Source organism: Nilaparvata lugens, chromosome 6, assembly GCF_014356525.2.
Source record: "Nilaparvata lugens isolate BPH chromosome 6, ASM1435652v1, whole genome shotgun sequence".
NCBI classification, from domain to species: Eukaryota; Metazoa; Arthropoda; class Insecta; order Hemiptera; family Delphacidae; genus Nilaparvata; species Nilaparvata lugens.
This window is the reverse complement of record NC_052509.1, coordinates 7,246,178-7,269,724: the sequence shown is the minus strand read 5'-3', so window position 1 is coordinate 7,269,724 and position 23,547 is coordinate 7,246,178. Positions and strand designations below refer to the sequence as shown.

The 23,547-nt window shown below is 34.1% G+C and overlaps 1 protein-coding gene across 1 annotated transcript in view; it reads right to left on the bottom strand.

Annotated features, from left to right (window-relative positions):
* Positions 1–23,547, bottom strand: part of LOC111061978 (laminin subunit alpha) — a 125,417-nt gene that overhangs the window by 15,419 nt on the left and 86,451 nt on the right. Inside the window, 14 exon segments of the mRNA XM_039431341.1 lie at positions 918–1,070; positions 1,537–1,660; positions 2,016–2,047; positions 2,120–2,272; positions 2,738–2,827; positions 4,907–5,172; positions 8,105–8,427; positions 9,652–9,822; positions 10,838–11,002; positions 11,880–12,093; positions 13,967–14,254; positions 15,923–16,053; positions 20,711–20,918; positions 23,207–23,364. Of these exon segments, the coding sequence (XP_039287275.1) occupies positions 918–1,070; positions 1,537–1,660; positions 2,016–2,047; positions 2,120–2,272; positions 2,738–2,827; positions 4,907–5,172; positions 8,105–8,427; positions 9,652–9,822; positions 10,838–11,002; positions 11,880–12,093; positions 13,967–14,254; positions 15,923–16,053; positions 20,711–20,918; positions 23,207–23,364 (2,476 nt within the window).

Genomic DNA, 23,547 nt, shown 5'->3' with positions numbered 1-23,547 from the left:
ACCAGTTATTATAGATTTATCTTTGCCGTATCTACTATGGGATCAAAAAGTTTGTACGGAGTAGCATATAGTACAAAATAAGTAAACATAGCCTACTTTCTTCAATACTAGAATCGAATTGGAAATGTTGATCAATTATCGGAAAAAAATAAATAAATAACGGAAAATTGACACTGTTTATAATATTACAGTATTGTTTGACTAATGTGTCATGAATATGAGATCGTTTCAAAATGAGTAAACATTAATATACTTGAATACTGAAATCATAGAGTGAAGATACCGTTAATCAAGATAACATGATTATTTGTCTCTGCTAAAACCATGTTGGATATGTTGATTCGTTTTTATTGTAAAACATAATGGTGAATCAACAAGTTTTTATCTGATTATAGTGTTATTGATAGTTTATAATTGTGGAGCACCGTGCTACTGTGATCAGTTTTTCATTCATACTCATAAAAATATATATCAGAACAAAATTCAATTCAAAATTAACACTTGGCACAGAGATGTTGTGGAATTTCTCCATATTAAGTTGAAATGAAAAGATATTGTCAATTCCTCAAAATTTATTTGAGTCAAAACTAGTTTCGATGCACTTGGCATCATCATGAGTGGTAGACTGATGTCTACTGATCGAAACTAGTTTGGACTAAAAAAATTATGTGGAATTGACAATATCTTTTCATTTCAACTTACTATGAATCAATTCCACAAATGTTGCAAAGCTGGATTCCCAACACATCAGTGAAAATGTACAGTGGAAATATTATCGAAATATTACATCGAAAAACTTTGAAAAATATCACAAGTAGAAAGTTTATTTTTAGCCTTTGCACAGCCTTAAAACACAGCGTACTTTTTAAGCGAATACAGTGAATAAATACGTCATGATAAATGACTTGGAATATTACCAAATCTCCATCCACTCTTGGAAGCAACAGCAGTGGCATCCTTCGCAGGATGAAGAGGGAGGGAACATCCCGGTAGAGGAGTGGGAGGAGGTGCTGTATTTATTTCGTCTACGATTTCCAGCTCATCTGGCAGTTTGGTAACATCTTCTATGTCTGTAACAAAAAGTAAATGTATGATAAAACATGAACAATACACAAGTGAAAGAATGGATGATAAATAAAAAATGTAATCAAGAAATACAGAATATTCACGGACAGCAATAGATCTTCAAATAAATAATCAAAATAAATAACGTTGTAGTTTTGCTCTGTGAGTCAGTAAGGCTCAATTATTTATTTATTTATAAACTCACACTTATGCGGCTCAGGTGGAGAAGAGACTCGACTCTAGTCGAGAGCATGTGTTTTCAAATGGTGACGTCGCGGAGACTAGAGTCAACTGGTCGAGTGTCAACATTTGGAAACACATGCTCTCGACTAGAGTCGAGTCTCGTCTCGACCTGAGTCGCGTAAGTGTGAGTTGAGCCTAAATGTTAGGATCTAAGAGCTAAAATTTTTACGGCTTCAACTAAATTCTGAATAATTCAGTTAATTATTTTAAATGAACTGAATTTCTTACCTGGTGAATCGGATACTTCATCTGGTTCTAGGATTTCTTCAGAATCTGTGATGAGAGGTGGAGCAGGAGGCCTCTTATCTTCTGGTTTTTCTGCAACGAAAAAAGGAATAATTAATGTATAGGCCTACCATGCCAATTTATTTATTTTCTAGGGAATTTTGATCATCTCTCAATTCATTATTAATATAATCACATAATTGTGTCTCATACTAACAAGGGTTGAGAGTTCAGCAATCTGCCTTTAAAGCGCCTATGCTTATCTAGCGTGTATCTATTAAATACATCACACTATTGGAAAGAAAATACTCTCTTCTCATGGATTTATCTCTTACCGATTTGAATGTTCTGTCCCAAAAATTCAAACTTTAGGCGCTCATATCTCAAAAAGTAATGATCAAAAAAAATTTTTTTTCCTGAGAAAACTTTCTCATTTTGATAGCTTGATCATATACAAATCGAAAAACTTTGAAAAATATCACGAGTAGAACGTTTTTTATAGACTTTGCACAGCCTTAAAACACAGCGTACTTTTTAAGCGAATACAGTGAATAAATACGTCATGATAAATGACTTGGAATATTACCAAATCTCCATCCACTCTTGGAAGCAACAGCAGTGGCATCCTTCGCAGGATGGAGAGGGAGGGAACATCCCGGTAGAGGAGTGGGAGGAGGTGCTGTATTTATTTCGTCTACGATTTCCAGCTCATCTGGCAGTTTGGTAACATCTTCTATGTCTGTAACAAAAAGTAAATGTATGATAAAACATGAACAATACACAAGTGAAAGAATGGATGATAAATAAAAAATGTAATCAAGAAATACAGAATATTCACGGACAGCAATAGATCTTCAAATAAATAATCAAAATAAATAACGTTGTAGTTTTGCTCTGTGAGTCAGTAAGGCTCAATTATTTATTTATTATAAACTCACACTTATGCGGCTCAGGTGGAGAAGAGACTCGACTCTAGTCGAGAGCATGTGTTTTCAAATGGTGACGTCGCGGAGACTAGAGTCGACTGGTCGAGTGTCAACATTTGGAAACACATGCTCTCGACTAGAGTCGAGTCTCGTCTCGACCTGAGTCGCGTAAGTGTGAGTTGAGCCTAAATGTTAGGATCTAAGAGCTAAAATTTTTACTGCTTCAACTAAATTCTGAATAATTCAGTTAATTATTTTAAATGAACTGAATTTCTTACCTGGTGAATCGGATACTTCATCTGGTTCTAGGATTTCTTCAGAATCTGTGATGAGAGGTGGAGCAGGAGGCCTCTTATCTTCTGGTTTTTCTGCAACGAAAAAAGGAATAATTAATGTATAGGCCTACCATGCCAATTTATTTATTTTCTAGGGAATTTTGATCATCTCTCAATTCATTATTAATATAATCACATAATTGTGTCTCATACTAACAAGGGTTGAGAGTTCAGCAATCTGCCTTTAAAGCGCCTATGCTTATCTAGCGTGTATCTATTAAATACATCACACTATTGGAAAGAAAATACTCTCTTTTCCTGAATCTATTTCATTTAATTGTACAAAACACAATAATTATCTTTAGTTTCAGGGGACCCAGAACAACGGGAATTTTTAAAAACTCCATAAAACAATAGTGGACTAATGAGAACTAATGACTTTGAACTAATGAGAAGTTCAAGACTTGCCATTTGAGAATCTATCACGCCATAAAACAATAGTGGACTAATGAGAACTAATGACTTTGAACTAATGAGAAGTTCAAGACTTGCCATTTGAGAATCTATCACGCCATAAAACAATAGTGGACTAATGAGAACTAATGACTTTGAACTAATGAGAAGTTCAAGACTTGCAATTTGAGAATCTATCACTTTTTGACAATTACTTCATTTAAATGGCTTCCTCCTGAACGAATACATTGTTCAAATCTGTGTTGACAATTACTCATTAATATTAATTATAATTATTATCATTTGGATGCAAATAAATTGTTGTAAACAACAATGCTACTACAGTATCATCAAAAGCTTACCGAGTTGAAAGCAGAGAAAAGTCGGGTGAAAACCATGCAGCCTCACTGCATGCAATTAATAGTCCACACAACAGCTGATTTTTCACTTAGTTACATTGAGATATTGAATTGCATGCAATTTATAATCCACTCGACAGCTGATTTATGATGAATAATTCTATAGTCTGATTTTTACTCTAATATTGGCGTATGAAGGCGGCTCCTTTTTCTTTTTATATTATCCTTGAAATGCAAAATTTCCAAAAAAAAACTTTATATACGTCGACGCACAATTTAAAAAGGAATATACCTGTCAAATTTCATGAAAATCTATTACCGCGTTTCGCCGTAAATGCGGAACATATAAGCATAAAGAGAAATGCAAAAACCGTCGACTTGAATCTTAGACCTCACTTTGCTCGGTCAATTAGACCTCACTTCACTCGATCAATGAATAAATAAATGTGAATCTTACTATAGTGAGGTCCACGTTATAATGGCAGTGAAGAAAGATAGAAGAAAAACGTTGCCAAGTCTCTCCCCACTCAGGTGTCCACTGAGTGTACACAGCTGTGTACACTTCATCCCATTAAATTTGATCTAATAATAATTATCATGTCCTTAATAAAATAATCAATTTAATGTCAAATTGATCAAGAAAATATATTTTTTCATAATTTGATTCAAAAATTTGCTTCCATAACTGAGATCAGATTTTTATTTTTATACAAACCTGAAATGGCGGCTAATTTAAAAAGCTGTGATACACCAATCTGAATTTCAAAACAACATAAATTAAGGTATTTGGTAGGTATTCTATTCCAATATTTTCAAAAATTATAGAAAAATAGAAATCCTTTCTAAAATGAGTAATTTCATTGGAAATCATTTTGAAATAACCTTTCAATTATTATTCATACCGGTACGAGTAGGTGTAACCTAAACGTGTAGGCTAACTGAAGCAGGATGGTTGGTTATCAACTTTTAAAATGTCATTTCAGGTATTTTAATTTGTATTTCTCATACGGTAATGTCTAAAAATTATTTCATTGTTTCAAAAAAAGATTTTAAATTAATTATACGACTTGTAAAAAAAAATACTTCTGTACAGTCACTGTCAAAAGTAAAAATATAATATTCTGGCAAACTGACAACATTACAAAGCTAGAGAGAGATAGCGCTATCTGTTTTGTTGTATGATAGAAAAAAAAACAGCAACAGTATTGTCAATTGTACACTGTCATTATAACGTGTACCTCACTATATACACTTATTACTTTATAACCTTGTATAGGTATTGGTTTCAAGGAAACATATCATTGAGGAAACATATCATAAATCTATTTCCAATTCTATTTGAATATCGACCATCACTGACCCTCAGGCTTCTCGAGGGCGGGAGGCGGAGGAGGCGGCGGCTTGGGCACGATGAAGATGGGCGTCTCGAGGAGGCACTTGCCCACAGTGGTACCAGGCACCTCGGTCAGCTGACTGAAGTTGATGACCTCGCCGTTGATGGTGACGTCACCCAGGCACCCGTTGAACTGCGGCCCAATGGCGGCTGCCGCGTCCTCGCTCGACGGTACACCGCCCAGGTAGACGTGCGGGTGCAGGAGGCGGATGGGTTTCGGCGCCGTCTCAGAACTGGAAGCACCAGAAGAAGATAACTCAAAATTTGTCAGATTTTTCAACTCTATAGTCATTACAAGAGAAGATTTGAGGAGGTGGAATAGAATTTCAAGTTGGATTCCCATATAAAGAGTGAATCATATGTATGGGAACCCTTCAATAAGTTGGATACTATTGTATATAAATAACACAGTAACTTTCAGGATAAGTTATTGGTCAAATACTCTACCTTTCGACGTACAACTGAATTTCACCCCTCATAAGGGGGTGACTTAGGGGTTGTAACTCGAATATTTTAAATGTAAACACCCATTGTGTGATACATCATTTTAAAAGTCTTCTCAAAACAAGAAAGATGACATCAATAAAAATGTTCTATCCAAAATGGCGGCTGATCTTGATTGAACTTTATTAATTATTTCTTTTCAAAACTAAAACTTCAATCAGCCGTAATTTTGGATAGAAGTATAATAGAACAATTTTATTAGTGTCATCTTTCTTGTTTTAGAATGGCCTTAAAAATGATGTACCACACAATGGGTGTTAATATTTAAAATATTTGAGTTACCATTCATTTCCTTAGAAACTGAAGCTTCAATCAGCCACCATTTTGGATACAAGTATCATAGAACATTTTAATTGATGTTTTCTTTCTTGTTTCAAAAATTCCTTTAAAATGATGTACCACACAATGGGTGTTTACATTTAAAATATTCGAGTTATAACCCTTAAGTCACCCCCTTATGAGAGGTTGAAATTCAGTTGTGCGTCAAAAGGTATAGTATTTGACCTTTGACCAATAACTTATCCTGAAAGTTACAGTATTATATCTACAACAGGCTCCAATTTATTGAAGGGTTCCCATACATATGCTCACTCTGTATATCAGTACTAGTGAACGAGTTTCATTGGGAGCAAATCAGTGAATATATTATTCCCCTGAGTTACAATAGGACTCGCTCGGCCGGACTTAGCATCTTAAATCATAATTTCATTTTGGCATTGTACTATTTTAAGGCTGGCCACTAACGACAGGACATACATTTTTTCATTCCCAATAATTCTATGATTATGCGTTTTATCACTGTTGAACAAATAAATAAATAAATGTATCATAAGAAATAAATACATGATTAACATGTGTGTACAGACACACACGTAGCCATACATTGTTGTGTCATCACAGCGAAAGGCTTCAAACATAATTTTTTATTTGAGGTTTTATATCTTCTATTTTTGTTGTTGTTAATTTTTCTCACTACTGAGGTTGAATTATTTTTGTATCAATATAATTAGTAATTTTCTAGTGGTTTATTTATTGTTATTGATAGTTTTTTTTATGTTACAGAATGCTGTCGAACAGTTGTTTTTTGTGCAAAGCCTCTCCAAAGTGTACACATATCTGTCAAACAGTTTTTTTTTTTGTTAAAAGCCTCTCACTGACAACAAAATATGAACAACACAAGAGTGTACACACATGTTCATCATGCATGTCCGGTCGTTAGTGGCCAGCCTGAGATGTAATGGAAGTAGTGATAGCGGTAAAGCGGCCCATAGACGAACAACTTGGTTGGCCACTGTTTCCCACAGACGGTCAACCTGCGTTTGCCAACTTCATTTCCCGATCAGCTCTGCTGCTGTAGCGTTTACACTCGACATTTACATAAAATGAGCGATCTCTTATCTTTTATTGAACTATACTAACTATGTGACGAACCTGGTTGTGAATAAATAAGGCTTTTATATAATATAATCTGTTTATGAATAAAGAAGGCTTATGTATAATCCTTCAATCAAGTTTAGAGCATATATTCCATTTTTTAACAGGTCTATGCTTTATAATAACAGGCTTATGAGAAGGTGTTACATTACAGAAATACTGTTTACACAAAAATTTAACAACATTTAATAGAAGAACAAGAACGATTAACCTTTTAACCTGAACAACATTAATAGAAGAACAAGAGCAAATAGCCTTCACTTAAGAAGTTGAAGAGATAGGTAGTCTACTTCAAATAAAAATTCCTCCAACAAATTGTATAAGCTCAATAAAAAGTTCTCATTTTATTTTAGTCAAGACTTAATAATTGTTACTCAGCATACAAACTAATTGTATTGTGTTTTGATATTCTGTTCCCTGGTTTACTATTACTGTGATAAGTGAAAAGGCTTGATTTAATGAAATAACCTGGATTTGAGCAACAGTAGATTCTAAACCATTAAATAATTATATTATAGAACCATTTTAAAATCATCCTACTAGATAACTGCCTTTCAAACCTAGTTTTCGTTTATTGTGAAATGAGGCATAAAAATGCTTTTAATTATATTAAAGTACGCTGATGAGTACTACGACACTATTCACATACTGAGGTTGTGAACTGTGTTGTCAACTTCGCCACAGATGCTCCAACATGTTTGCCAACATTAAGCTCCGCCCACAGAAAATCAAAACTATTTGATCTCACACCAACCGTTGTACCGTTTGCTACAACCGCCAACCTGCCCACAGACTTACAACATCTACTCCAACACAGCAAGTTGGCAACTAGGTTGCCAACCAAGTTGTTCGTCTATGGGACGCTTAAGGGTTGAGAAGTAGGAGAAACAGGAGGAGGAAGATGAGTATGGTAGGAGAGGTATATGTAGAAGAAGAGGTAGAAGGAACAAGATGATAAGAAGGATGAGGAGGAGGAGGAGGAGGAGAAGGAGAAGGAGAAGGAGGAGGAGGAGGAGGAGAAGAAAGTGGAGGGAGGAGGGAATGCAGGAGGAGAAGAAAGAGTAGGAGGATGAGTAGGGTAGAAGGAGTAGATGTAGAGGAAGAAGAGACATGAAGGAGGGGCTGAAGATGAATTTGGTGGAGGAGACATGAGAAGTAGGATTAAAGTTTTTTTATTAAATAAATAATCATTAATATTAATATTATATCATTTTGCAGAATACTCACACAAACATGTCATAGTCGTCGACATGCAACGACAGCTGCTGTTGCAGGAGATGATGAGTGGCGACCACCACATGCCACTGACCGTCAGCCAGGTTCACCTGATGACTGGTGGCCACCTCGGCCCCCCCACTCGACCACACCACGACGCCATGTTGCATGCGCAGTTGCGCCTGCGCACTGCCGTCCACGGCCACTGCGATCACGCCGTCGCTGGTCATTGTCTTCAGGCGCAGAATCACCTGGATCACCTCGTCGCCCGCCTGGACCGACGCCACCTTCGCGTAGCTGCGTGCTCGGGCGTCGAACGAGATTGTTCCCGAGAACTGCAACACAAATTGATAAAATTATAAAATAATATGAGTTTAAGTTATAAATAAAAGAGCTTGGCCCGGTTGCATAACAACCGGCTAAATTTTAACCGTGATTAATTTCACGAGAACCAATCAGAGAAGCCGACTTTTCGGTTGCACAACAGCCGATTGAATTTTAACCGTGATTAATTTAACGAGAACCAATCAGAAAAGACGACTTCTCTGATTGGTTCTCGTGAAATTAATCACGGTTAAAATTTAACCGGCTGTTGTGCAACCGGCACTTGGAGTATCGAGATAACAGAGCGGATAGAGTGAGTGAAGCATTATCCTGTTATACAGATGGGAATAAATGAGAGATTGCATTTGCTCAAATGCTACTGAATATAGTTTAGTTTATAAAATATAATTATTGTACCCTTTGAATTTAATAAAATAATAGAATAAGAATACAAATAATAGTAAATAATATTATTTTATTAATTTCAAAGGGTACTATAGCCTAATTCTATTTTATAAATACAAGAAAGTAGCCCTGAATAACTTAAACATTTTAAGAAGATGGTTAAGTTTATTCTTCGCTACAGTGTGTTGAATGGAAAATGTCAAATTAGTGCTTCACCCATAATATGATATCGTGGGGTAACCAAAGTATGATAAACTGATCATAGCACTCAAACTTCAAGAGGACTTTCTTAAATGCTGAAAAGTATGTTCTTGAACATATTCCAAAATAAGACAACTTGTGTGGCTAGTATAACTGAATAAAATCGTTGCATATGCCTACTCTACTTTATCTCTGACCACTCAAGCAAAGTATCACATTGCTGACTTATTGTTAGGCTAGAAATCAACCAACTAGCCTATATTAAATGGTAAAAAGATTGAATAACACTAAATGAAAAGCTAATCGGCGAGAGTGGAATCATAAACAGGTTACTTGACAATTGAAAACTTAACAAACTGAAAACTTGACTAACTGGAAGCTTAGAGTACTGAAAACTTAAAAAAGTGAATACTTGAAAAGTTGAAAACTTGACAAACTGGAATCTTGACGAACTGAAAGCCTGACGAACTTAATACTTCAAATCATTTGCCAGTTATAAAGCTCAATAATTTATATCAATTTCATTTTTATCATATATAATAACTACATAATTTTCATGATAAGTTTTTTGTTAGGGCTATTCTTCAATTTTTTCACATGGAATCTATTAATAGTTGAGAGGTGTTTACCTTCTTGGGACATCCTTGCTTCATGTCGTGAGCGTTCTTAATGCTTGAAACCATGTCGACTCCTGTGCTATCAATCTGCAGTTCATCTAAACAGCCATCAAAGTCCATTTCTGTCACATCGGGAAGCTTATGGAAGCCTGGGTAGCCTCCAACAAATATATCTTCCGAGATCTGAAACAAACAATCATAATTGTCAATAACTGGAACTATGTAGCCTAGCACATACAGTATCAAATCGACAGTATAGGCTGTTCCTGACAGTATATTCCTGAAATAAATCATCAACAATTTTTATAAGAGAATATTTCTAAAAGTGTTATACTGTAAGAAAGTTTGATCTTCAAAAAAAACATTCATAAGTTTTTCAAGTTGTAATTCGAAATATGCTGTAGAATACAATTGATTTTTTTACTTCTTCATTTCCACATATTTCAGAAAATGCAAGAAATCCTTCTTAACAAAGCTAAACTAGAGACTTATTTACAGAATGTCCCAAAAGTAAAGTGCCAAACTTCGGGAATAGGTTCTATGGGTCAAAACAAAGAGAGAAAAAGTAGAATGATTTTTTCCCTAAAACGCTTCGTTTACGAGATATTCGCCATTTTGTAATTTTTACAAAATTATTTTTAACTTCAAAATTTTTCCAACCGATCGCTATAAATATCGGTAGGAAAAAAAATCATTCTACTTTTTCTCTTTGTTTTGACCCATAGAACCTATTCCCGAAGTTTGGCACTTTACTTTTGGGGCTCCTGTATATGAAAACTTTAGTACTTGTATAGTACTAAACCAATGAACTTCAATAAGAAGTACAAAACTGCTTGAACTTCAGAACTATTTGAACTGCTTGAACTTCATAAGTACTTGAATTTTCCCGATTATCATTTGATTATGATTTTGCAGTAACTGATAGTCTAATATTATAGAACTATGTAGAGTTAATAAATTATAGTGTGCAGTCTAGTGGAACTATCAATCTATTCAGTCATATGCGGTAATCTTAGAGATTATTATGTGAAAAATTATTTTCTATTCATGCAACGATAAAAATAATTAAAAATTGTTTTATCATATGAAATGTCAACACATTTTTTGATTTGAATTATGTTCAAAATCCATACATAATCTTCCTCATAGCCTTGTAATGATATTTTGATGGAAAATTATGTTGGGTAGCCCAACTCACCTCTAGATTTTCACTGTAACCGGGTGATTGGTTCTTAGTGACGACATCTCCGTCAATCTTCAAGACTCCGTCCTTGTGGTACCGACTCGCCTCAAGAGAATGCCATTCGTCATCGTTGAACGTTTTGTCTGAAGCCAGGGTCAGTAATCCGTCTCCCAAGTTGTACTGAAATTAAGAAAAAAATTATACGTGATAAAATCTATGAAATTTTAATATATTTCATATTAAATTTCAAGCCTGTTGTACCTTCCTAATCATATTTATATGATTTGTGATTCTGTCCACGAATAAATAAATAAAAATAAAATAAATATTTCAATTGTTATTACGAGGTTAAAACTTCATTTTTTAAATTTGTTTGTTGTACTAAGGACTCCAGTTATAGAGTATAAGACAAGTTAGGTCAATAATTTTACATAATCAACACTAAGTGAATTAAACCTATAGCTCGAGAGATATTACTTTTAACATGAAAAGGGGAACCAGTTTCTCCTTCCACAGTTTGTAGCATGGACAAAGTAATGGAGAGGAGAAAGCATGCTGCGCACAATTAGATGCCGACACAAAAGTAGGGAAAATGCTGTTAGGTGGTAGTGCAACCTTCTATAATATTTGATTCTCATGGCATTTGATTATGATTAAAATTCAGCAGTCTTTGGTGCAACCGGCCCATGATCTATTTACGTAAAATATATCCTTTTTAATGGACGAGCTGCTTGGATGAGGTTGAAACTTGCAGTGCTAACGGCCCTGAATTAGATGATTTTGAACCCCCATACAGAAACAATTATACTTCAATTATTATAGGTGTTTGTTGAATATAAATCTCATTTTGCTTCAATAAAATAGTTGATTCCTTCAAATTTGCAACAAATAATATTGACTTCAGATAAGTTACTGTTGTTAGTGCTGTGTTTATCCATAATGTAACACTGGAATGTTATCTTACGAATTTATTGAAAAATTACATACATGTTTCAACACCACTGGTGTCATCTTCAGTGTGAATAATAAAAACTCTTAAATAATATTGATATCATACCTGGTACAAAATCCTGCCCTCCCTCAGTTCAATAGACAGGAAGTTGTTGGAGTCCTGATAGGCCAAGAACATGAGACCTTCTTTGGCGGCAGTTTTGAATTTGAATCCGATGCTGGTTCTCTCTCGCATGATGTAGGCGCGACTATCAATGGTGATGTAACCCTCCCCTCCCAGGCGAACCGATGTCAGCGAGCTCTTTGTTGCTAATTCGTTTCTGGAAAAAGGAAATAATTTGATCATAAGCTCACTATTTGATAAGACAATATATGATCATAAAGCTGAATTATATTTATTTGCAATGTAGAACATGAATACAAATTCTAAAATTAGTCTATGATCCAATATTATTTTTGTACAGTCTCAAAGTCGATTTCAAAAGTAATAATTTCAATTCCATGGCAAGCTCATAAGCTCCCTACCGTTATATTTATCATTATCTTTAATATTTGTCTTATTCAACATCAAAAACAATGTATAACCATATATTTGAAGTCTACAGATGGAAATTACTGAAATATTGCAATTATTCAAATGCTAATGAATTAGTTATTATATTGTTAAAGGAAATTCCAATTAAATGCTGTAATTCTCCCCGAAGACTTCTGCTACTGCAAATATTGACAACAGGGTAAACAGCTAGATGGAATTTCGATGAGCGCTACTTATTAAAAAATTAGTTGTCAGCCCGGGAAACAAATAATTGTTTGACCCAGTTCCCGGGCTGACAAATAATTTTTGAATAGTAGCGCTCATTGAAATTCCATCTAGCTGTTTACCCTGTTGTCAATATTTGCAGTAGCAGAAGCCTTCGTGGTGAATTACAGCATTTAATTTCGATTTTCGTTTAATAATAATAAATATATTTGAAACGCATTTGTGATATTTCAATCACGTCTGTGCTTCTTTATGGATTTTGAAATGTAAATATCAATTATCCTAACATAAATTCACCTTCACGATTTTTCAAGGACCATTTCGCATTAAAAATTTTCAATTTAATATTCACCAACCTTGCATAAACACCCTGCAGTTCAGTTGCATAATCCTCGTAAAAAACATGAGCTTTATCAACATTCATTTATTTTGTTTATTATTATTACTATTACTATTATTACTATTATTTTTTGTGGTTTTTGAAATTTTGTGTTTCTGATTAAAGTCTAAAATTTCAACAATAAGACATCCAAAGACGATATCACATAAAATATTGCTAATTCTATAGCTACCAACCTCTCATAATTATCATGATTGATTCATACCCATATAATAATTATTTTGATGGTAACTATGCAATTCGAAATTTTTTGTGATATTCTATTTATATGTTTCATTGTGGAAATGATGAATTATACTCAGGACAATTTTATCGATATTCTGCAATTGAAAAAAACTTCAGACCGAATATAATAGAAAAATTCCAAATTTATCCTAAAAAGTTAACTTTTTATGATTGATTTACACAAGTATCAAATTAATAAATGCAATACATTTTGATTTAAATGATAAAATATCAAAGAAGAGCATAACAGAGTGAATTAAATGTGAATATTTCTTCACTTTGAACCTAGCACTGTGATTTGTTTTTTTTCTGTTTCAGTTTTCAGTTTGGTATTTCTCTGAATTCTGACCTTTTATAAATTATCAATATAGGTGTGAATTATTCTACTTTTGACCACATTTTTAAAGTATATTTTGTGTCTCTACTTTTGTTATAAAGCTTTTCGTTTCAATTTCTAGTTATCTCAAGGATTTTTTTAAGCAACTCTCACCAGCGGGCAAAGATTTTTCTTTTTGCTGGTGATGCCTAGAAATTGTATAATTGGTTTTTTCTGCTCTCATGTATATGCATGTATGTGTAATATTGTATTATGAACAATTTATTTTTTTACTCGTGTATGTATGTGTATGAGTAAATTATTGTTTGTTTTCTTTTTGGCAATAAAAACTATCCTTGATTTGATTATTAATTTTGGCTTTTATCCGTCATATTTCAATGGGAACCACTAACTTTTTTAATCATAATTCCACATTTTCCAAGTTCCCATGACAATTACACATAGAATATTTTAGACTCTATGGTCACCAACCTCTCATAAGCACCCTGCAGCTCGATAGCATCGACAAAGTTCCACAAGCCGACAGGTGTGTCTCCAATCACAAACTCCTCCATCTCGCCCTGGAACGACGACCTAACATCGGGCTGTATCTCGAAGGTGGGCGGGTATCCTCCCACGAACAGCTTCGAGTGCTCCTTGTCCACGTTCAGTATCACTGAGCTTCCTTCCAGCACCGCCTCCTTCACTGTCTCCTTCACCTCGAAGTTCTGCTTTTTGCCGAGGTCCTCGCGGATCGTGAATTTCACCGATTTTCCCACTCTGTAAAAAAAGAATGAAACATTAAAAACTAGTTAATAGCAAGAAAAATCCTAATTCGTTTTATGAAGAATTTTGATAAAACTTTATTATTTTGATTCCACAGCAAGTGGAATCTCCACTGAGAATATTAAAGTCACTGTTAAAAAAAATATTCACTTACTGTTTATTATGGCTGTTTTGCATCGGTGATGACTTATGCAATGGAAGCTCGGGGGTTCTCATCCCATTCCAATGAGGTGTTCAAGATACGAAAGCGTGCTATCCGAATTACAGAAGGCCTTCCAGTATATCATACATGTAGAGGGACTTTTAGCAGACTTGGCATTATGACATTTTATGGTCTTCTCGTTTATCGGTCTGTTATATATATATATAAGAAGGAATGGTGATCGTTTTACAACTGTAGGAGCTAGCCACAATTATTCTACAAGACATGGTACCAATTTGCTACTTCCCCAACATCGTCTTGCCTTGTCTCAAGGGGATATAAATGTCACTGGTATTAACATTTATAATAAATTACCAGATAGCTAGAAGCCGATTAATAATGATTCTTTGTTCAAAAAAAGTTTGTTGTAGAAGGAGAGTTTTACTCGTTGAATAAGTATTTGTCTGGCTGACTTTTTCTGACCTTTTATTATGTTAACTAAACCCAAAAATCATGTTACCTATGTGTGTATATTTTTACTTATGACGACTGCGATATACAGACATTTCTTGTTATTGTATTATTATACAAAAAAAAAAAAATTTGAATTTGAATTTGAAAAGTGAATAATTGCAATATGCTACTAACTTCTATCTTCACTTTGGAAAATCATCACAGTTTGTTTTTAAAAGGGGTCAATCAAGTAATTGAGTCTTGAATTTTGAAGCGATTTGGTTTCGTGGTCGCACTGATAAGCTATCGATAAGATAAGTTAAGCTCCATGACTTTGCTACTCCCTTTGTAAGGGTGACCACTTCAAGAGCCGAAATCTAAAATACCATTTAAGAGTTTAAAAATCGCTTCCCGGTGGTTCGGAACCCACCTTAACCTGTAGGTCCACTCATATCTCATCAACACCAGGCACAAGCTAAGAGCTCATGTGGGTGAAATCCTCAGCAAAAAAAGTAGTTCGACTTTGAAATAGGTAGTTGTCTTTGGCCCGATGCTCAAAAGAAGTTTAATTGAATTTTAATTTCAAACCATCGGTGGATCAATTTGTAACAAGTGCGATCATAGCTTGTTTCAACCCTACTTTTAGTAGATAAATGACAATGGGTGGAAGAAGAGATAGAAATAAGTAAAACCCTACAAATTACCCTACCATATATAACCCTACAAATTAATTAAGACTTGGGTTCAACTCAGAACGTCAATATTGATTGTGGGTAATCACAATTATTTGAGCTGAAAGCTTTCCATTATTATAATAAAATACAAATAAATTGTTAGTTTTACAAATTTTTTTAGAAAAATTCACTTGAAAATGGTTTGACACATCTATCCAGTTCTCAGCATTGAGATGGAATTGACCTTATTAACAAGATAGTATCATTAATCAATTTTAGATCGAGTTGACTGACAGCTGAAGATGACAACTGATGAATGTAATGACTAGATGATAGCCGATGTATTTTGAGCTGATGAAGAGCAGAATAAGCATGTTAATTTGCAATGTTCACCTTCCGATAACAGCCTGATACCAATGATTGTCTGACACTTTTCTGTCGTTGACAACGGTTGACACTCCTGATCCAAGGTCAATTGTCAGCGTTGGATAGCCATTCACGATTTCCAATGCCATGAAATCATCCTGTGAAAAATCATGAAGCAATCATTATCACCAAAATTAATAAACCATATTTAATAAAAAATCTTCAAATAAATTAAGGTTCCTAAATTTCACGATTTGCCTTATGAATTACCTTATTAGTTACTAAATGTTGAAAAGTCTAATACCGATATCCAAATTACAATAATAATGACGATAAATAATTTTGTAACAACCTAGAGGCGTCATTGGAAATTGAATTACCCATTTGGTGAATATTCTTTCCATATTGGAATTGTGTTGATGAATATTTCTAGCAATTTCATATAATTCTCCGAATTATTCTATTGAAGAGCGTATTATGATAACGTAATAGGCTCCATAAAGAGGATGGAAACAATTAACAGAGGAACGAGAAGCGTGGAGAGCTGTAGTGGAGGCGGCCAAAGCTCATATTGGGCTGTAGTGCTAAAAAAATAGGCTCCATAATACTTAGAAATTGAAAAAATAGTGTCGAAAGAAAGTCATAGTATCCGAAAATAACTTAAGAGATTTGGAGGACTACTCCAACAAGCATTCAATAGAGTACAAGTTTTAAGAAAACCTTTCAATTTTCCTGTTCAACACCTCATGTAGGCTAACTTATCTAGATAATAAACATAGGGAGAAATTAGGTCATAATGGTAGGAGAGATGAGATCATGAACTATAGACCAATAAGTACATTGTCAGTCTTTGCCAAAGTTTTTGAAAGATCACTTTATGATAGGATTCTTTGGTATTCACGCCCTATAATGTCTGAAAATCAGCACGGTTTTCTTCCTGGAAGATCAGTTGTAACAAATTTGTTGGAGTTCACAGTATCTGTCTCTAATGTGCTGGATGCTGGTTGGGAGGTTGATGTTATCTATACAGACTTTAGTAAAGCCTTTGATCGTGTCAATCACGGTGTATTATTGAAGAGACTATCTCAGCTAGGCTTCAGCACTGCATTAATTGAATTCTTCAGAAGTTATCTGTTTCAAAGAGAGAATTTTGTATCTGTGCAGGGAAGCATTTCTTGTGCTTACTTCAGTACATCTGGTGTTCCTCAGGGCAGCAATTTGGGACCCCTTTTGTTTCTGCTACTGATTAATGAGCTACCCCTCCAGATACCCAACTCCAGATGTTTGATTTTTGCAGATGATATGAAAATCTTCAGAGAGGTGAGAGGCTTGGACGATTGTTATTCCTTGCAGGCTGACATTGACAGGGTTGCATTGTGGTGCCATGAGAATAAACTTGAAATGAATGTTAAAAAGTGCAAATGTATGACCATCTCTAGGAAAGCTAATCCAATTTGTCATTCCTACTTGATTGAGGGTGTTTGCTTGGAAAGGGTTACAGTGTGCAGGGATCTGGGCGTTGTATTCAGTAGTGCACTGTCCTTCTCAGCACATGTTGACCACGTCATAAGCAGGGCAAACAGGCTCTTGGGCTTTGTCCTGAGAAACTCTGCTAGTTTTAATAATGTTAATACTGTGATAACCCTGTATCAATCTCTGGTCAGGAGTGCTCTCGAGTATGCATCCATTGTTTGGAGTCCTTCCACTCATCTGGATGCATTGAGAATCGAGCGGGTGCAGAATAAGCTTCTCCGCTTCCTTTTCTACATGAAATTCGGAAGAGCATGTCCTCTGGGTTTTCCCTCTCGACGTTTGAGGTGCCTTTTCAATTTAGACTCTTTGGGAACTAGGCGTGACAGGTTCTCGTTGCTTTTTGTTTTGTCACTGTTAAGGGGTACTGTCGATTCACCTAGTCTCCTCACAAGGATTGGTTTTCAGGTGCCCTCCTTCAATGTAAGAAGAGTTAGGACCTTTCATGTCCCAAGGTCAAGAACTTTGCATAATTATTGCTCTCCATTAAACAGAGCACTGAGGCTTTTCAATGATTTTTGTGATGGAGTTGATGTACATGGTCCTGCCAGTGAGGCTAGAAGGCGAATCATTGACGCTATTGTTCACTGAATACATCAATCTCAGTCTTTGGGATAAAGTCAGTTGCTCTGATGCTCTCTCTTATTTTTGGAAATATATTTTCCCATTATTTCCCCCCGTATTATAGGTAAAGAAGGTAAATTCCCCCATGCCTATTATTAACCAAGCCTATTATTATAGATATATAGTTACTATAGTATAACTCACTTACATTTTCTTTTGTTTTTTCTCTCTGAAGCATGCATTGTAAATTATTTTTGCAAATGAATCTGTTGTTCAATAATACTTGTCTCTCTTTCAAACTAGTAATTCTTAGATTAGTCTCATATTATTCTAATTTTTTTCAAATTTACATGATTATGTATGTAACACTTATATTTTATTTAGTATGGCTTGACTTGTTAACCTCAATATTTTCTCTTCTTTGCTTCATAATAATGTTTTCCAATTTATTTATCCGTAGCTTTAATTACATTTAACATAATTCAATTTTTGTACTATTATTAGTTATTTTTATTTTAATCAATCTCTACTTTCACATGCTTACCATTCACCATGCTTATATTTATACCATGTTATTTATACCTAATTGCTACACAGCACACACTGTATGAATTTGGTATCATAATATCATCTTCCGTATCTTTCATTGTATAACCATTTATTTTTCATTTCTTACATGTTCATTTTGTTGGTAAATAGTAGTGAAGACTGATTTGGGCGTAATGCCTGTAGTCTTCCTTGACATTGTAAATAAATAAATAAATAAATAAATAATGGAAATTATTCGAACTTGATAAAAGGATGAAGGAGATGAATGATAACAGTATATGAACCAATTTCGAAAAGAGAAACATCTCATCTTCACATTTCTAAAACCTGGTTTTCACTAGTAGAGTTAGTGGTCGAGTAACTGGCATACTAACTCTACTTACTTGAGGGTTAAGTGTAAGAGAGGGCCGACTGCGCCCTAACTTCGCCCTCCTAGGTCAAAAATAAAGGCAGTCATTTTATTCTATTCTACTTGGTCGAGTAACTGTTTTCACTACAATTGAGAATAGTAGGTAAAGTGTGTTGTCTAGTGAACAGAACTAACATTAAATGTCAATACTTTTTAATAAATTAACACAAACACTTTAATAAATTGATACTTTTTCACTATTGAAACATTCTATTATTACTTTGCTTAATATTATCACATAATCTTGTTAATTTTATTCTACTGTCTACTTCTAAAATTTTGTACTTTTGTTAACTTTATTACTGTTATTATTCTGTGATTGTAGATATGTCTGTAAAATTATTTGGCAAATAAACTTCATTTTCAATTTACTTTCAACAATACTTCTTAAACTTGATAGCCTACGGCACGACTCTACTCTACTAGCTCGAGACTGTTTTCATTAGCATAGTAGTGGTAGATTAGAGTGAGAAGCGGTGGTGGGAGAAGACAAGTAGTAGAGTACTATCCCACGGTGCTATCCTACTCTACTCTACTAAAAACTAGTACTCTACCATGAACGTTTTCATTGGGAGAGTTCACAAGATAGTTAGTACTTGCCCAGGGAACTCTACCACTAATTCTACTAATGAAAACCAGGTTTTATGGAATAGGCCTATCTACTGTTACAAAATTAAGGAAGAATTAAAAATTATCAAGACTTGGAAATGTGAGATCTTTAAAAATTGTCAAATGTTTCAAACAATTGTTGTAAAATAGTATATTTCGCACCTAGGGCCGAAAATGAGACTTTTCTGGCTCGAAATCGGTTTTCAAGTCCGAGGCCGTAGGCCGAGGACTAGAAAGATTGAGAGCCGGAAAAACATTTTTGCCCATGGTGAGAACGTTATTTTTCGCCACACAGAAAAATAAACAATATATATATGAAAATAATTTATTGTCTATTATAAGCACTTCCGAAAGCAAAAGTGGAAGGTCATAGCTCTAGCAAATCTGAGGTAATCTGAATATCAGGAAATTGTCCACGTATTTTTATTTTTTATTCTGATTTGTCTAAATAACCTAAAATATTATGTTCAATTATGTAAGAGGTTGAGTTTAAACTTTTTATTCTTCCAAATGACAATAAGATGATATTATTATAAATGTTTCAATTATTGAATGATAAACACAATAATGAAAAGTTTTTGATCAGCTGTTTTAGCACACTTGAAATTTGGCCAATCTGAATGTCAATGAAGTTTAGGTTAGAAGTTCTATCCTACTCTGAAAATCGAATTATTTGAATAGTTTATAATAATATATATCTTATCTGTATTTTATTCATCCAAATAGAATGATAGTATATTATTGCAGAATACTTTATTGAATTCTAGAAGCATAAAATGATTCCGTTTATCCACTATGTTCCGTGATAAACGCAGTACTAGGAGGTTTGAGGTTAGATTCTATTATACTCTGAAAATTGAATTTGAATAGTTTATAATATCTCATTTGTATTTCATTCATCCAATAAAATGATAGTATCTTATTGCAAAATACTTTATTCAATTCTAGAAGCATAAACTTATTCCGTTTCATAAACTATTTGTAAACACGTTCACATCAAATCAGAATCAGCTGACTTCAAGGTTATTTTACAGCCCTAGGGCCGTAAAAATTTTACCGGCCAGGCCAGAAAACAATCACTTTCGGCCTCCATATGACGCACGTGAACCAGCTCATTACATCCAAGTGGGGCGAAAAAATTATTAAAATGTTACCGTCTTGGATCTCATCCTGCGGTTGGCATTGATAGAGCGAGTCGACCGACTAGTTCCCATCTCATTTCCCAAATAGAAGACAAGCCCGTTGGGCTCGGGGGTCCTGAAGTAGATGGAAGCCTGTGAGTTGAGGCCCTGCTGCGACAGATTGTCCGGGTTCTTCAGCTCTAGAGTACTGTTTCGCTGGAAGGTCACGCCCAGGCCGATCCTGCAATAAACAAATTCAAAAAATGTAATAGGATAAAAATAAATTCATAAATTATTACCATCATGGAATAATATACAATATGTTTTGTTCTATAGGCCAATATTTGAATTATTCCAAAAAATAAACAATTACAAATACAAAGCAAGTGTCGGCCATAGTTCAAAATTTATTCCTAAATAATTTAGGAATAATTATAATATATAATTATAATAGGTATAATTATTATACTTTATATTTTTTCGAGTGCGGTAACTTTGTTCAATTTGGAAAATAGCTTAGATGTCCTGGTAGAAAATTCACTTCCAGATAAATTCTAGAAATAGAACTCTGTTATATAAACTGTAAACTATCATTTAGAACTGTAGATCAAGAGTTGATTGTTCTCAATCATTATTATATTTGATTCTTACTTAATTATATTTTTGGTACTTTTCATAAATATTGATGAATAAAATTTTTTAATTTTATTCATTACAATACATTCCTTTAACAAGCACACAAATGCGTTTTGAAAAGAGAAAAACAATGTGTCAGCCTGACACGTTGTTCAACGAAAATTGAGATGAAAATACAAACATATCAAGATGAGAAATGAGACGTAAGTTTCACTAGATAAATTCAAAGTGGGTAATGAGAATATATTCTCATTAAGAATATTCTCTAATAACATACGCAAATCTCAGGCTAACACTTTTTTCATAATATTCATTTTTTAAATATGCATGCTTTTCATTAATCTAATTATAATAAAAATAGATACCTACCATCTTCACAATTCATATAGTGGCTTCACAAATGATAGTGAATGACAAATGATCGCAATTGTTCATCAGCTACCGATATTCTATCATTATCTGATAAATTTTGAATTGCAAAAACTTTAAATCATTTCTAGGGAATTATTCATACAACTTGTTTGATTGATAACTTTTATCCATCCATATAGGCTAGCTAGGATTATACCTATGCGTTTGCAAGTTAGCCATGTAGTCAATACATGACAATAAATACGTACTTATCACATTCAACTTTATAAATTGATAGTAGATCTACGATTGATGAATCTTTACTCACACAATCTTTTGTAAAATACGCTTATTTTCCCATATTTTCTTATAGTGAGAATGCACGAACGACCAAAACAATCACTACAATGAAAATTCGATACAAGAAAGCATAGAAATTGTAAGAAAATAGAAGAAATCAGAATACGCTGTATAGAAAGCATTTGAAGCCAAGCAATATTCATAATAATTATTCAATATTGGAATTTAGATAGAAAAGTAGGTACCCAAAGCAAGATTTGAAGGAAGGCAGAGGAAAAATAGATATGACAAACCTTGTTGTTTCCAGAAAAATAAAAATGAAAATTTAATCAAACAACTGAAATATGGATTTATCTCAGCTATGGTGAGTTTTAATCACAGTCTAAATTGAATTGCAGTATCATTGATTTAAAATAGATTTATTGAAAAAGAGCGCCAAGGTTTGACATAGAACATGTTAGTAAGAGAAAGCAGAGTTAAAAGCAAGCCACCAGTTAGAAAGAATTACCAATTTATTAGAAATTTACAATAATTTTCTTATTCAGTTGAAAAAATTCAGTCATTATAAAGTAATCAATCATCCAAAATTTTCGCCAGCTGCAGAGATAGCACTTCGCTTCATCTGAAACTGGGATAAATTTAAAAATTACTGACTGAATCTGAATAAATTGGTAACTAACTGATAGCATGCTTGATTAGTATGAACTGCCAAGCAGTTGTGATGTTATATGTTTCAAGTCTTATAAAAAAATTATGTAATTCTACAGTATAAGAAGCCTTAATAATAATATAGAGATTTCTCTCATATGGCTAATATAGAAAACACTTCTGTTTCTTCTGTCATTGAAGCTCTAAATTATTGAAAATACCATAGCCACCTCTAATACCTGTATTAGAGGTGGCTATGAAAATACTCATCTGATGAAAAAAAGCAAGTTTTCCACTAGGATTCATGAGTTTTTCATATTCAATTACTAAGTTCAAAACTTGCAAATGGATATTATTTCAAGTAAATACTCAAAGTATGCTTGTTTCCCAAAAACGCTCTTGATCTTAGTTAGATCCAACCACTCCGAAATCATTTTCAATCAACTTGTTGCACATCAATGATGGAAAGGTTTTGGAGGTATCATCCCATCGCCTCTTTGCAAAATTTGTTTTGTGATTAGTAGAGGTGTGTCAAAGGAGAGAATATTGAATGATAAAATGTCTTTGAATTGGAATATTGAAAAATGAACTGACCTATTGGTGATATCTCGAGTTAGAGCGATCTTCTCCCTCAGCTGGTCAATGCTCGATTTGATGCTGTCGCGCAGTTGACTCAGTTCCGCCGGCCGAGATTGCAATTGCTCTGTCAGACTTGTCAGATTTGGCAGTACATTGTTCACTTTGTCCACTGAAAAACACAGAAGAGCCAATTATAACTTTACAATTCTCAGTCACTCTTTTCCACATCAATGATTTAGTAGATTATTATCTTCATATTGAATAATATTCAGAGGCGGCCCTACATGAAAGCGAACAAGGCAGAGCCTGGGGCCCCGCGCCAACAGTGGGTTTACTGGTTTTAAGACATCATTTTG